General features: G+C 48.2%; 2 protein-coding genes across 2 annotated transcripts in view; one reads left to right on the top strand and one right to left on the bottom strand.

Moving 5' to 3' along the window:
* Positions 1–7,415: 7,415 nt before the first annotated feature.
* Positions 7,416–13,486, bottom strand: BHLHE41 (basic helix-loop-helix family member e41). The gene is made up of 5 exons (XM_019936346.3): positions 11,776–13,486; positions 11,577–11,640; positions 11,149–11,256; positions 10,712–10,823; positions 7,416–10,250 (listed from the first exon to the last, which is right to left on the bottom strand). Exons 1-5 carry the CDS (start codon positions 11,835–11,837, stop codon positions 9,148–9,150), a joined length of 1,449 nt encoding a protein of 482 aa, XP_019791905.1. The 5' UTR covers positions 11,838–13,486; the 3' UTR covers positions 7,416–9,147.
* The window catches only part of SSPN (sarcospan), a 135,406-nt gene continuing 129,302 nt past the window's right edge, over positions 9,130–15,233 (top strand). The window contains exon 1 of the mRNA XM_033866985.2: positions 9,130–9,234. The gene's annotated coding sequence lies outside the window, so the exon portion shown is untranslated. The remainder of the gene's footprint in view (positions 9,235–15,233) is intronic.

Raw genomic sequence — 15,233 nt, 5'->3', positions numbered from 1 at the left:
TTGTTGACTGAATGTTGGAAGTCTCCCTTTGCTTTTTCAACTTTCAGAGTGTTATTAATAACTAAGCTGTTTCGTACAAACAGTTTGGGTGGTAGCGAAATGTTATTCAAACTCAACCTATAGGACATTATGCATACGTATTCATTACAAGGCAAACAGCAAACGATGAATTCATTTTGTGCTTTGTGAATGTCTGTTAGCTCATACCAGTCTGTCTCCAGGGTGGCACTCACTGTGCCCTTTACGCTGGAGAGTTTACAACCACTCTAGGATGTCTTAGCAAATACTGGCACCTGACTTGTCCAAATATTACTGGCAACCCCCGAGATCGCTTTCCATCACATGACGCAAACTAAATCTGCAGAGGGGTAGCGGTGCTTCCCTATCTTTGTAACACTGCTGTGTGCACCCGGTTATCCAAAGGGTATCACGAACTCCAAATTCCTCCAAAGGAATTACTCATTTCAGATCCTTTATAAACATGCACGTTTCCAGACGTGTTACAAAATCAGCCTGTGATCACTTCAAAAAGTGAAAGTGTGCGACTTGATCATTTTTCCTAAGAGAAAGTGTTTCTACATATTTTTTTAAAAATACAACTTAAAAAACCCATCCCTCAGCCCCTGAGTACATTAATTTCCTTCACTTTACGGCACCATGCAGAATCCATCAGGGCCATAAAATCACTTCTTTTCCTTTACACCTTCCCCGTTAAGTCCCAATATATTGACCACAGTTAACTAAATCCCCTAGTGCTTAATTAGTGGGAATTCAATTTGCAAAACTGAGATCAATGAAAGATACTTCACCACACCCACACCTACTGCCAGGGGTTTCTCTAGCAAGACGAGCCCAGGTCAGGCCAGGGTCTGGCCCGCTTCCCGGCGCCGCTGGGTGTGTCACGGTGTGTCACCCCCCCGCCTGTCACTTCCCCGGCTGCGGCCGGCCCAGGCTTGAAGTGCCCGCCCCAAGGCCCTCCGAGGCGGTTGTCGACCTTCCTCTAACCCGCGCCGGGAGGGCTGCTCGGAAACTGCTGTGTCAGAATGGTTCGAGGAGCACCGAGTCACAGCCGGCTTTAATTCGGGATGAATGACTACCTCGGGCCGGCCCGCTAGGACTCGGCGCGGCAGGGTGCGGCGCAGCTGTCGGGAGGGCGCGTCCCCGTCCCCGCCCCGCCCTGCCTTACCCTGCCCTGCCCTACCCTGCCCTACCCTGCCCTACCCTGCCTTACCCTGCCCTGCCCTGCCCTGCCCTGCTTTCGGCCGTAGGCCCTCGGCCCTCCACCTGGTCGCCCTCCACTCGGCAGCCCGCCAGCTCCCCGGAGCCCGTTTCAGGGTAAAGGCGGGGGCAGGGGCCAGTGCGCACGCGCAGAAGGCGGTGCACCAGAGCCTCCCGGCCCCCGCCCCGCCCCCTCTCACGTGCCGCGCAGCGTGCGCCCAGGCATGTGCGGGCGCACGTGACAGCGCCGAGTCCTGCTCAAGCTCCCTCACCCCGCGCCGCTGTACTTTGAACCCGGGCGTGGGAGGGGGCGAGGAGGGAGAGTGGGGAGGGAGGAAGGACAGCCGGGCGGGGACAGGAGGGGGAGGCTGGCCTCCCCGAGAATGATATCATCGGCAGATTTATCGCTAGGCAACCTAAGAATGCTTCTCTCTTTCCAATCCTAGAGCTCCTTGAAGATCTCCAGGCTGGTGACATTATTGCCCTCGGCTTTAATTCCCTCACTGTGCAGCGCTCAAGCGGCGATTTCAGAGCTAGGGTTGGTTTTCCAGTTTTTAGATGAGTACGCTTCAAACACAGAGCTCAGAACTGGATCCTTTATCGCGCCCACTTGTGTCTGCAGAGCTCTGCAGGGTGTGGGCATATAGTCAGGTTTCTTCACCTGTTCGGTCACGTGCGGGTCACACAGCTACGTTATAGAGATGCAGATAAGCCCTGTTAACGCAATATATACTCGAAAACCAAACCCTGCTTAAGGTGTCACAGAAAGAGACGTTGGTATCTTTAAAATGTCCTATCAGAGGGAATTTTCTGATTAAGTAACTGAGGTCTTCAGGAATTGGATACAGGGTGAAGTACCCCTGTCAGAACTGGTTTTTGAAACACTGCTGAACCTGTAAAGCCGTATATGAAAGCGAAGTTTATTACCGAGTTATGTGGCAGATACTCAGTGTGTCCACTGTGAGGCATTTGATATTCTGTGTATACACATGAGCAAACACATATGTAAAAGACTTCAAATTGAAACCGTAGCTGATGTTTACAACGCCCTAAAAATACCCCATATAAAAACTGTAGCAAATCGCCCTCTTTCCTACTTCCTCAATTCTAAAGGTTCCCTCTGTCCAGATTCAAGGCTTGCTTTAATCCCTTCTTTCATGGCGAACCTTTGGAGTTCAATAGACCCACTAGGTACGGAGGGGTAGAGGCAGAGATGGAAAGCTCACCAGATCATGTGGGGACTTCCAAACCAAGGAGGACACATTTCTGGATGTCTCCAAATTGAGTAGACAGCAAAATTGTTTAGCTCTGTCTGTGGATGTTGAAAATTGTTTTTCCAGAATTTCTCCATCATAATTTTTGCATGCTCTATGCCATAATTTGGAAAGGCTACTACCGTGATTAATCTTCCGTTGTCCACCAAAAACATATACTCTGCCTCTTAAGACCGCGAATGGACTAGCTTAACTCATTTCATGAGAAAACAGCCTATTGCCTTCCTAACTACTACACGATGGGTAATAATATAAAGAGCAGTGGAATCAAAAACCAAAACATCTTGTTCCAATCTTGGTTCTGCTACTTACTGAGCTATGTAACCTTGGACTAGTGGCTTGCTTCAGCTTCCTCCCAGAGGTTTCAAAAAACAGGCTTTAGGATTCCTTGTTTCCCTCTAGGACTCCTATCTCTCATTTCCCCTTTGGGTACTGAGTGGAGAACATGAATCATCATGCCCCTACTTGAAGGAGAGGAAGTCACCCTTAGTGGTTTTTGTTTTTTTTGTAAGACGGATGAGGTGAGACAGAGCTGCTTGCGAGGTACTGTTTTTCCCCCTCTACTTCATTAGATATTATCATGCTATGAATGCTATTCTTTGCAGTAGGAAATATCATGACCCCTCAATCCCACCTTATGGTCCAGATCCTCAGGAGGAGATGATGGTGAGAGTCAGTATGGCAGTCAAGTTATAAAGAGACTGAGAAGTTAGGAAGTACTTGCTCAGACCTCAAGTCAAATATAGCCAGTTAAACTGTCCTGGTGCTTAGCACAGGGCCAGAGTGTGCCAGAGCCTTCTCTTTGGAGATGGACTCAGCTACTTCTCAAGGTCTTCTCTGGCCCACCCAGACGAAGTTAGCAACCTTCACCCCCAAGTATTGTAATCACCCCTGCGTGGCACATGTAATTTATTTTAGTGTGGGTCTGTCACCCCCAATAGACTTTGAGATCCTCAGAGATTGTTCATCTTTGATTAGCCAGCACTTACACAGCACCTCACATATAATAGGAGCGAAACAAATGCCTGAATCCCCATACCCACTATTTCTTCAAACTCTAGGCTCAAGGAGAAAGGAATGTGTTGCAGTCCACAGGGAGTCTGAAACCTCTCACCAAAGGATCGACAATGGCTGCGTCTAAATTCAGAGGCAGCGTCAGGGCCTACACGTCCTCCCTGCCAGTTCCCCAGAATGCTTTAGCTGGGCCTGCCACCCAAGATGTCCAAAACCCAGAGGCAGAGGTAACACACCAGAAGCAGGGTCCAGGGTCATCCATGAATCAAAATGCAGTATCAGTTTTCACTGAAGGCCCTTGGTCCCCTATTCCTATCATCCCGAGAGAAAGAAGTGCTCATCAAATCAAACAATTTGCTTCTGCACGGGAATTTCCTTATTTTGAAGTTACTGCGGGATAAAACCATTTTTTGGTGTGTAATAAAAATGATTAAAAATATATAAAGTGTCTGAAGGCTTTTGCATAAGTGTTCTGCTGAGAATGTGAAAGTTCAATGGAGAAAAGAAGTTGGCGGAATCAACACGTCACTGCCTCTACAAGCTCACACAATTTAGAGAGGTGCCCCTCAGGTACTCTGTTAGAACCTATTTATTCTAATTTTAGGCGCATTTCAAATGGGTGTGGTTTTGGTTAAATGGTTTCCCAGCCCACAGTAAGTCAGAAGTGGCAAATCAGATAAGACTTAGGCAGGCGCTCTGACACATCAAGAAGTGAGAGTTGGCAGCCTGACCCTGAGTAAAGAGACTGAAAAACCTATAAAAACGGGTATAAGAACTCAAAAAGAGTTCTGTGCAGGTGCCAGTACTCCCAGATGACGTGTGTAGTGCAAAAGTGATGTTTATAATCATGACCCTGAATTATTGAGAAAGGTTAACTTTCTCAGTAGGGTATTTTTTTCCTAAGACATGTGTAACATATTTTACTAAGCTTTTCACTAAAAATAAATAAGTAATAAAGGTAAACAATGTTGACACCTGAACATAGAAGCTTCCGTTTTCTCAACCATTGTTTCATGGGGGCACATATCATTCCCTGAAGCCACATAAATTGGGCATCACTGAATTCAGGATTTTAAAACATCAACTTTTTAAAAGTTTTACATTTGTTTGGAATTTTGAATATAGAACCACTGAACAAGTGCAAGAAACTCAATTTAAGACAAGAGTCCGACTCTTTTCCTGGAGCATTTTTATTTTTATTTATTTAATTTTATTTTAATTTTTTGTCTGTGTTGGGTCTCTGCTGCTGCGAACGGGCTTTCTCAAGTTGCGGCGGGCGGGGGCTACTCTTCGTTGTGGTGCTCAGGCTTCTCACTGTGGTGGCATCTCTTGTTGCGGAGCACGGGCTCTAGGCACGCGGGCTTCAGAAGTTGTGGCATGCGGGCTCAGTAGTTGTGGCACACGGGCTTAGTTGCTCCACAGCATGTGGGATCTTCCCGGACCAGGGCTCGAACCCGTGTCCCCTGCATTGGCAGGAGGATTTTTAACCACTGCGCCACCATGGAGGTCCCTGGAGCATTTTTTTAAAGTACATGCTGCACATGTTTTTTAGTATAAATCCCATCTTAATCGCAGAAAATATGTGATAATTTTCCATGTCAATCCCCTATTAAATTCTATGAAAAACTGGAACTTACATTGGACTTAGGCATGCACTGTATATTCATTTTGAACTTATTTAAAAAAGCACAGTTAGAACAATGGGTGGGCCTAAATATGTTGATCTGAGGGTCCAATAGATTAAGGATTTTTGTTTAATGAAAAACATCAGATTGCTCTCTGAAATAAAATACTATGATCACAATAGTACAGCCAGCTTTTAGCATTATAATGGGCTTAACTCATTCATGAGGGCTCTGTTCATTTTTTTTTTTCCCCCTGGTACGCGAGCCTCTCACTGTTGTGGCCTCTCCCGTGGCGGAGCAGAGGCTCCGGACGCGCAGGTTCAGCGGCCATGGCTCACGGGCCCAGCCGCTCCGCGGCATGTGGGATCTTCCCGCACCGGGGCATGAACCCGTGTCCCCTACATCGGCAGGCGGACTCTCAACCACTGCACCACCAGCGAAGCCCGGCTCTATTCATTTCTGTCTAAAGTAAAAGCCTCTAGTCTGTCCAGCCTTGTCTTCCCAGAACCTCAAATGGCAATCACCTCCCGTGGAGAGGTTCAGAATCGACCCGTGACATAGACGGGAACAGCCTGAGGCTTCTTTGACATACTTTTGATGGGCAATAACAAAATTTATGGCCTGTATGGCTAGTAACGGAGAACTAAATGAAAAATAGTTTTCACAATGATAGGAACTAAAACTCCAGTCATACTTTAAAGAGCTATTAAAATGTAGTGTCTAGTGCCTTAAAAGTGTGCTTAGCTCTTTGCGGGAGGAAAGGATGTTTTATCAGTTCAATATAAACTTTGCTAAGAGATATGTGTATGTAAAATTAATTCGTGTAATACTATACGTGTAAAATATTATTGACTCAAGATTCATATTTGTCGTATATTGAAAAATCACATATAATACAAAGGGTTTAGGCTAAACTTGACTGCTCTAGGTATAGAATCCTCCTTAGCAAATTATAATGACTCCAGTCTTTTGGTTCATTAAAATAAATCAATGACCAAAATAACATTTTTCAGATGCAATACAGACAATATTATTTTGCAGTTCTATCCTCACTAACTTTATCCTATTACTATGCTAGTATAGAGGCATTTGGACTAAACAACTAATCTATAAAATCTGGTCCAACCCTAAGGTTTTTTGTTTTATTATACCAAAATCATACAAATGCTAAAACATTTTATTATCCTCTGACTTACTTTGCATCTTTTTTGGCTATGAAACACATGATTACAATATGACATTAACATGTAGCTCAAAATATTTTAAATGCTACTTTTTTCCATTATTCTGGTTTGGACAGAACATTTTTCTAAAGTTCAATAACTTACAATGCTCAAAAATCCTACATGGTTTTGTAATGTTAATTTTTATTTCCTTTTCCTGTGATTTATTCATGATGTTTCATGAATGCTGCCCAAATTCGGTTTATTTGGTTCAAGATGCTGCAACGGGAAGTAGGTCACTGACTGGGGGATACAGCAGACCTGGCCTCTAGTGCTGGCTCCAGGTAGCTTTGTGGCCTTGGGAAGATATCTGATATCTCTGGGCTTCATTTCTCTCATATTTAAAAGGCAGGGGCTGGACAGCTGATCTCCGAGGTTCCTTCCGGCTCCACTTTCTATGACTTGCAGTTTGGTTGCCATAAAGTCAGCAGAGGGAGCACTTTTTCTACATCTCATAAATTTTGACTATTATTTCAACACCTTTCAAAAATCAAGGGGTTTGTGAAGAACATTATTGAAACTAAATATTGACAATCTTTTGCACAGTTGGTATCAAATCACAAATTTGGTTATAAACTTGAGAAAAGTCTAGAAATAATTATTTCTGTTCCTTGAATTCCATGATAAAGTCCCACAAAAGAATTATTTTATAAAGGCTAAGAAGCTAAAATACACCGAGAAATTAACCACCCCTAAGTGATAGAGTATCTATACGGGATCCAGTGAAAGAGAAGCACCAGACCACACAACAGAGGCTACCTGGTGTCAAAGATGAAAAGTTCCATCAGTCATAAGAACATTAGCAAACTGGGTCTAACATAAACCATGGAAGTGACTGGTAGGTTTTTCTTTTGCACTTTTCATGTAGATACATTGGGAACAACCAAGTAGACACAGCCAGAGCCTGGAGGCTTGCAAGAGATTGCAAATGTGTGATATCAAACCAGTGACAAATAAAGTTGTGTATCTGAGAACCTAAATGACTTTTATCCCTATATTCATAGATTATCTTAAAACTATCCGAGCATCCATTATGTCTTTTTAATTATTAGACAATCTCATAGCGTACGTATATTAAAGTTTTTATTCCTTAGTAAGAATTTTAAAATCACAAAATAGCGTGGCAATATTAATTTTAGGTAATAGAATTTGTGGAGTGCTGAAAATACTAGAATATAAAGATAATTTCTAGTTTATCTTCACATACTAAACTTTTCTAAACCAGCTGGTTTCTTGCAGACAGTGTTTATTTATTTTTTTTAATAATTTAAGACAGCATAAGCTTGTACCAAGCATAAGCATTGTAACAAAAGTGCAACTTTTCAGCAAATCCTCCCCCAAAGATATTTTAACTCAAAATATCATTAGCACATATTTTCTCCCTACAAAAATAGCATGTCAGACATCATTAATTGGATGTATTAACAACTATGTACATAAGAGCCACCTTGTAGGCTAAGAGTTTAACGTTGTTTAAACACAGCGTTTGAGGCAAACAGTAGCAACAGCAGCAGCAAATGCACCAAACTGACTAAAAGACCCAGATATTTTCTTCACTCATAGTCAGACTGTTGTGTCTCACCCCTTACATAACATTCAAGTGAGATTTCTCACAGTGCTACCTTGGCAACAAACTAAAAATATCTAGACAAGGTCTTGGTTTAAGCCTTATTAAAAAAGCTTTCTTTGTGATTATCTGGTATCTGGTTTGGTCTCCAGAAAATACATAGACTTGGAGATAGGAAGGCCTCACAGGGCTTCATTCCGCATCTTTACAGCATTTCCAACCCAAACGGACCAGTTTAATGCTTTCCTCCTCCACTCTTGTGAATTAACAGAATATAGGATAAATCAGTTTGGACTTGTTTTTCTTTTTTTTTTTTTTAAAGTTCAGCGCACATTCTTTTTTTGTTTTTTAACACCAAGATGATACAAACTTAGAAACATGATGGATAAAATAATGACAGGGTGAAAACAGATGCACTCAATTTCATATATATATATATGAAATTAAGATGAGTTAATTGATTCACGGTCAATTTCTCAATAAAGTGCTAGCAAATGTACTGAGAATGACTCTGGCCTTCCTCATCCATCTCCTTCCCTGACTTAGTTCTGACGTTGGCCCAACTCCGCATCTCCTTAAACAAGCGCAACTTACTGAGAGACCATTCACACCACTTCAGAATAGGTTGCAACGTGAGCGACTGCATCCTCACCGCTTCCTCTTTGAAAAATATACGCCTCTTGAAAAGCTGAACGTTAAGAAATACTGAAGACTAAGTTGAATTCTAAAAGGTCCTCCTTCTATTTGTGGAAATCTTCCTAAAGCAAGCAGGACAGCTTTGAGACGCAGGCAGACAGCAGCTACCTGCGGTTCCACGTCAGCTCCTCCGCCACCTTTCCCCTACCCAGCGAGCTCACTCGCTGAGCAGACCCTTCTCACTTCCTCGAGAATTCGGTCCTATATTTTAAAAGAAAATGGAACGTGGCCTAAAAGAAGGCAAAACTTACTACGGGGAGTTCTTTAAAGAAAAAGAATACCTATGAGGTTCTTGTACAGCTGGTGGGAGAAGAAAGGGATGTTAGTGTGTGGAGGTTGGTGGGCGGTGAGGGATGAGCAAAACAGGAACTCCAAACGTACACAAAACACCTGTGGTTTTTTTGCTTGTTATGTTTTGTTTTCTTTTAAGCCCGTCGTGCATCTCTTACACTTCCTCCCTTGAAAACGTTAAGGGTGTTTTAACTTATGATTCCGCGTGAACCCGGGTCCCTTCTAAGCGGAGCAAGGATTCAGGGGGTTTCCTTTCCTGGCTGCGAGGGATCTTCCCGAGCGGAGCTCTCCGGGTTCCCCGGCTCGCTGCGGCCGGCGAAGGGCAGGTGGGTGCGGCCGTGCGGGGGCGGGGGGTGCAGCGCCCCAGGGGGCGCCACCTCGTGCGGCAGGAGGGTCGCGGCAGCGGCGGCTGCCGCCTTCTCGGGAGGGGGCGACAACACGGAGGACAGGCAGGGGAAGGCGGCGGCGGCGGCTGCGGCAGCGGCGGCGGCGGCGGCGGCGGCCGGGGCGGGGATGCCGGGGTACAGTAGTGGGAACGGGGCGGCGGCCGCCGCCGGGTACAGGTACTTCTCCAGGCCGCTCTTGTCCAGGAAGGGCTGCACGTAGGCGGCGGCCGCCGAAGGCGAGAGGAAATAGAAGGGCAGGCAGAAGGGGGCCGCGGCGGCCGCAGGCTGCGCGAAGGGCGCGCCCCCGCCTCCGCCGAACGCCACCAGCGAGCTGAGCAGGGCAGCGTCGGGTCTCAGCAGCGCGGCCGGGGCGGCCGGGTCGGGCCCCAGGAGCGCGGCGGCCGCCGCCGCCGCGCCGCCCCCCAGGCCGCCGCCGCTGCGGGAATCCAGCTTCATCCTCTTGGGCGCCGGCGAGTCCTCCCCGGGGGGCTCCTGCTTGATGGTGACGCGGCTTGCCCCCGCGCCTTTGCCCTTCTCGCGGTCCGGCCGGGCCTCGGCCTCGCCGCCGTAGCCGCTGTCGGTGTCCGTGTCGTTCTCGGCGGCGAGCTCGGCGCTGGGCTGAGTCCGCTGGATGACCGGCACGCAGTGGGCGAGGGGCTCCAGCTTCTGCCCGGCGCGCTCCAGGCAGGGGGCGGCCCCGGACCCGGCGGGGGTGGCGGCCGAGGGCACGCCGGTGCCTTTGCTCAGAGGAACCTGTTGAGTCAACAGCTGGGGGGTGGGCAAGAACTGGGTGGCCACGGCGTGCAAGTGGTTGATCAGCTGGACACACCGCGGCTCCCTGGGCGTCCAGCTCTCAAACCGGGCGAGGTATTGCAAGACTTCTTTGGCGCATGTTTGAAATCCCGAATGGAACGCATCCAAGTCGGACTGAATGGGCGATTTCAGAGATCGCTCCCCTAGGATGAGGAAGGGGTGAGGGGCGGGGGTGGGGAACAGAGGAGTGGAGGCAAGAAGAAAAATACCGACGTTAAAACATCTGCTTATCACGTGGGCCCTGCATTGACTAAAGTGATCTCGGTTTTTCCTCCGTATTCGAGTGATATAAGCCACCGGTTGCCCAGAGGTGGGAGGAGTGGGGAGGGGGGAGGCGCTCTACTCCCGCTGAAAAACCGAAGTGGAGAGGGCGCAGCCGCCACTTTAAATACAAATCTGACTCCTCTGAGTTCGGCTGAAAGCCTTTAGGATGCTTCGGGAAATGGGCACTTTCCAGTGAAGGGAAAGTGTAAGCAATTTAACAAATGAAAGTGAGCCCGTGGGCCCCAGGAAGGAGGTGGGGCTGGGGGAAGAGTCCTAACACTGCTCCTCTGTGGGCTGCCCGGCTTCCTCGGGGTGGGCTGGCTTCCTTGAACTGACTTACCATTCTGTAAAGCAATTATCTTCTGATGCTGCTGCTCCGTTAAGGCTGTTAAAGCTTTTAAGTGTTTCAAAGTTAATTCCAAGACCACTGCTTTCTCCAGGTGCCCCAGAGTCTGCAGTGCAAAAAAAGAAGGGGGCACTTGGTGACTTAAAAACACACATTTGGCTTCACTGGCTCTCCAGTCAGCACATCAACTTAAGCAAACACTTTGAAAGAAGTACTATTCCTATACTTCTTGAGCTTTCCACAATACAGGTTATAAATGATTTCTTGCCTTCAGTTGTGAACACCTACTCTTGAGTTTGCAGGAAACTCTACCCTCTATAGCACAGGTTGTAAGGAATCTGATATTTACATTTATTCTTATATCCTGGGAGTAGTACCAGGCTATTAACACGCCCTTGGAGAGGGGCAAAGAATAAAAATCTGCATCTTACTGTCAACTTTAGATGTTCAGGCAGTAAGTCTTTCAGCTGAGCGATGCATTCATTAATTCGGTCTCTTCTTTTCTTTTCTATTAATCTGTGCGGTAATTTGTAGGTATCCTTAATATATGAGAGTCATGGAAGAGAGAAAACAATAAGCTAAACATTCATTTACTGGATATTACAATACCGCCGCCCCACCACCAAAAAAAAACTGTGAGAAACTATGCCCAAGACAACTCTTTCCTCTGGACTGTTCTGAAATGCAATTTAAATTCAGGTATGATGTTTAATCTCCCCTTGAGAGTATCCCGCAAACCACTTAAAATTCACAGTCGGGGAAGCTGGAATATATTTGCGGGCAGAGCTTCGCTGTGAAATCAATGGCCCTAATTAACTATCCAGACAGGTTATGAGGAACATCAGAAACTTACACTTACCTTGCTGTCGTCTCGCTTCATGCTCCTTTTCGGCTTACACATATACAAAGAGGGATAATCCAGTCTGCAAAACAGAAATCAGCATCAGGCATCCATTCGGGGAGGGGCTCTGCCCTCGCCCGCTCCATACCACTTTCTGGAGAAGAAAAAAATCAAACTGAAGCCTAGACAGATATTCGCAAGGGTGCGTGCACCTTACCCTATAAAATCTCTATGTTCCAGTAACTGTCTCTCTTGCAAATGAGGAATTCCTTCGTCCATGTTCCACCGCTGTCCGTTTCCTCTGTTTCGATTTTTGGGGTTCTGTTCTATAATCTGTGGGACGGTAGCTTTGGGAGATCTTGGGGGGATCTGTACGTCTCCAGTCTCTCTCTCTCTCTCCCTCTCTCCCTCTTCAGTGCAGTGTTGAAAGTGTGAAGCGGTTGGTCCCCTCCTCCCACCGTGCTCGGTCTCTCGCACACACACGCACACACACGCACGCACACTCGCGCCGGCCCCACTGCGCTGGTAGTTTGCTCTCACTCCGGGCAGTGTTTGGCCACAGGGCACGCGCGTCGCCGGCCAGACCAGCACCCAGCTCACGTGCGGAACGTACCATCCGCGGTCCAGCCCAGAGGGGGGCGGGGGAGGAGGGGCCGGGCCGGGAGGGGGCGTCTGGAGAAAGCTGCGAGGGAGGGCAAACGGCGGGAGGGGGCGGGGACACCTGATCAGGGCCACCGGAAAGGAAAAACAACTTCAGCCAAGCTATTCATCTTCCCGAGGGCGGTGCAGTCAGCTGGGGGAGTGTGTGTGTGTTGGGGGGGGGGGGCGCCGGGGGGTGCAGGGCAGCCAGGGCTTCCTCGGCTCGGAAGTGCGACTCCCTCAATCCGTCCGTCATTGCGGTTCAGGAACGTGAACGTGGCTTTTTGCTTTTCCACCGACTGTGCTATTGGTTTGGACCAGAAAAAGGAAAGAGAAAGAGAATTCGCGGTGGGTCAACTTCAGTCCCAAAGGACAATTTGGAGACTTGTTTGCTCACCGCTCGGTTGCCGGCGGGGACCCCTTAGCCCTGATTGGAGGTTGCCCCGAAAGGGGACAACTTGAAATCCGCTCCCTGAAGGATTTAAAATAAACGAAAATGTAGCCAGTGGGTCAGAATGTCGCAATCCAAGTGTCTTTCGGCCACACAGTGTCCCTGGGCCACCCAAACTTCCCGCAGCAGCCGGAATTGCGGTGCCACTAATCACAGCCGCAGATGACGACGTTTGGGGCCTCAGGCTCTCCCCGAGGAACGCGGCAGGGAGGGAGGGGGTGAGGATGGGGTGGCACGAGAGGGGCTACCGCGGAAAGCGATGCAGCATTATCACTCGCTGGCTAAACTCCGCCGTGCCCCGGGTGGCGATGCGTGCCTTCCCCGCCCCCTCCCCCCTCGTGTGATAAGCGACTCCGGGAGTGTGCAGAGCCCACGTTTACTACCGCTGGCACCTCCAAAGCCTCCCTCCTTAATCTTGTCTCAAACGGGTACCAGCACAGGGCCAGCAACGTGATCCGACCTGCAGCTGCTGCCACATCACTGCGCGGGGAACCCGTGCGCGCGCGCGCTCGCCCTGCAGCCGCGGCGCCCGGCGCGGGGAAAGCACAGGCCAGCACCAGCCGGGCTACCTTTCCCCAGAGCCACCTCGGGAGCATGACTCACTGCTAGTGAGAGTTACCGGGAGGTGCCCGCAGTTGCGCACTGCCCCTGCCGCTTGGAACGGCGGACTGCAAGGGGCCTTGGAGGCCGGGGGAAAGGCGCGTCCTGCGGGACTCCCGGGTCTCCGGTCCCGCTGCCGCCGCTCGGCTCTGCCAGGGCGGGGATGGAGAGAATAGATATTAATCTCTCTATATACAGGTAGATAGATGGCAAACCAAACGTCTTTCCTTCCTGCATTCTCCCGGGTGATCCCCGAAACATTCTTTATTGCCAGTGGCGCGTGAACCAAGGGGAGAACTACGCCGAATGCACGCGCACCAGGGCGCAGCAGGGACTGGGGCCGTCGCTACGTGTCCCACGGCCCGCCCCGCCGAGCGCGGGTTCCGGGGACGGATCTGGGTCGCGGGAAGCGGCGGCTGGGAGGTCACGTGTCTGCCGGAGTCGCGTCTCTTCCCAGCCTCCAGGAGCAGCCGGGGCCGCGGCAGCGCTGCTGCAGTCTCCCGAGTCCTGGGCGGAGACGCGCCGCGTCTGGCTTCGTGACTCCGGAGGCGGCGGCGGCGGCCCAAGCTCACCCCCGCGTGAGGAGACGCTCGCGGTCCGTCCACTTCATCTGCTTAGAGGGCCCTTTAAGGTCTCTCGACTTTCTCCAAGAGGGAGGCTTATTTGCACCAAATAGGCAATTTAATCATGATAATGCTTAAAAGAAAAAGTATTTTTTTAAATCCTAATTCTACTTTATACCTAGAGCCAGCCTTTCTCTTGTTTTCAAGTGATTAGGTGATTAATTCCCTTTGGTGGGGAGGACAATTTGTAGTCCTAAAAGCGGCATACCCCTGCAGCACTGTATCGTTTGGTCCTCTCGTTCTAAATTGACACCCCTCCCCCCCAAAAAAAGCAGGGGGGGGAGGGATGTCGTCAAGGTGAATAATTTAAAAAAATGAAATACCAGCTCCCCTTATAGGTTTCTGACGGTTTGGAGAAGGAAGAGGGTGTAAATATAAGTATGGCTGGAGTATTTAGTGAAAATGAAGTGAAGATTGGATCACTGCATCTTGGCTTTGTCGGTAGAGCAGACCAGACGCAAGTCAGACAGCTCATCAGGGCAAACCTTAGGGGGCAAGTCTGGGGCAGACTCTAAGGCAATAGGAGAAATTGGGAAGGAAGTCTAGAAGATCAGAGGTGTTAATTTTGGATGTAAACTTCCCCTAATTCAAAGACAAAGAGGCCTTGCTGCAAATGAAGCCTTTCCTGTTACCACTCTTATCTCCCCTCTCCCCATGTGTTCTGTTCCAACATTTCTGTTTTCTCTTTCACTCCTTTCTTTTTCTGACACCCAGCTCAAGCTGTAAGTGGAGTCTTTTCTAATGTTTGGTCTCCTTTGTTATCCTCAGTCCTTCTTTTCTTCTTCTTCCCTGTTTCATGCCCACCTTTTTATTCTTGTTTCCCTTTTACTTTTCTTTTTTTTCACCTTATATTTTTCTCTTTCTACCTTTCCCCCCATTAAATGTCTGCTTTTCCTCTTTCCCTATAGCTTTCGTTCTCTTATTTGCTTTTTGTCTTTTTCAGTTTCTCACCTTGATCACTCTTCTTGCTATTCATGCCCCTTAAACTTGAGTCCTATTCTTTTCTTTCTCAGACTTTTGCCTTCTGTAGCATCGAGGCTCTGAATGTCCCTTTGCTGCAAGGAGGATGTAACAATAGCTGACAAATATATAGCATTTAAGATTAGAGTCCAGACACCATTCTAAGGGCTTTTAATATAGTAACTCACGAATCCTTTCCACAATCTTATAAGGTAGATACTGTTATTGTCTCCATTCCTCAGATGAGAAAATAGACACATAGGGAGATTACAAAATATGCCCATGGTCCCAGACCCAGGATTTAAGCACAGACAGTAGGCTCCAGTGTCTATGCCCTTCACTATTACCGCCTGATGTGAATAGGGAGGGCCGAGATCTAAATGTTAACTAGCTGTTTCAGGG

Source organism: Tursiops truncatus, chromosome 11, assembly GCF_011762595.2.
Source record: "Tursiops truncatus isolate mTurTru1 chromosome 11, mTurTru1.mat.Y, whole genome shotgun sequence".
Lineage (NCBI taxonomy): Eukaryota > Metazoa > Chordata > Mammalia > Artiodactyla > Delphinidae > Tursiops > Tursiops truncatus.
Note: the sequence above shows the minus strand (reverse complement) of the source record. Positions and strands in the feature narration are given on the sequence as shown.

Coding starts and splice junctions, on each gene's coding strand:
- BHLHE41 (XM_019936346.3), bottom strand. CDS start 11,837: ATGGACGAAGGAATTCCTCATTTGCAAGAGAGACAGTTACTGGAACAT. Junction 11,641..11,775: donor GAACATAGAGATTTTATAGG/GTAAGGTGCACG, acceptor TCTGTTTTGCAG/ACTGGATTATCCCTCTTTGT. Junction 10,251..10,711: donor GATAATTGCTTTACAGAATG/GTAAGTCAGTTC, acceptor TCCTCATCCTAG/GGGAGCGATCTCTGAAATCG.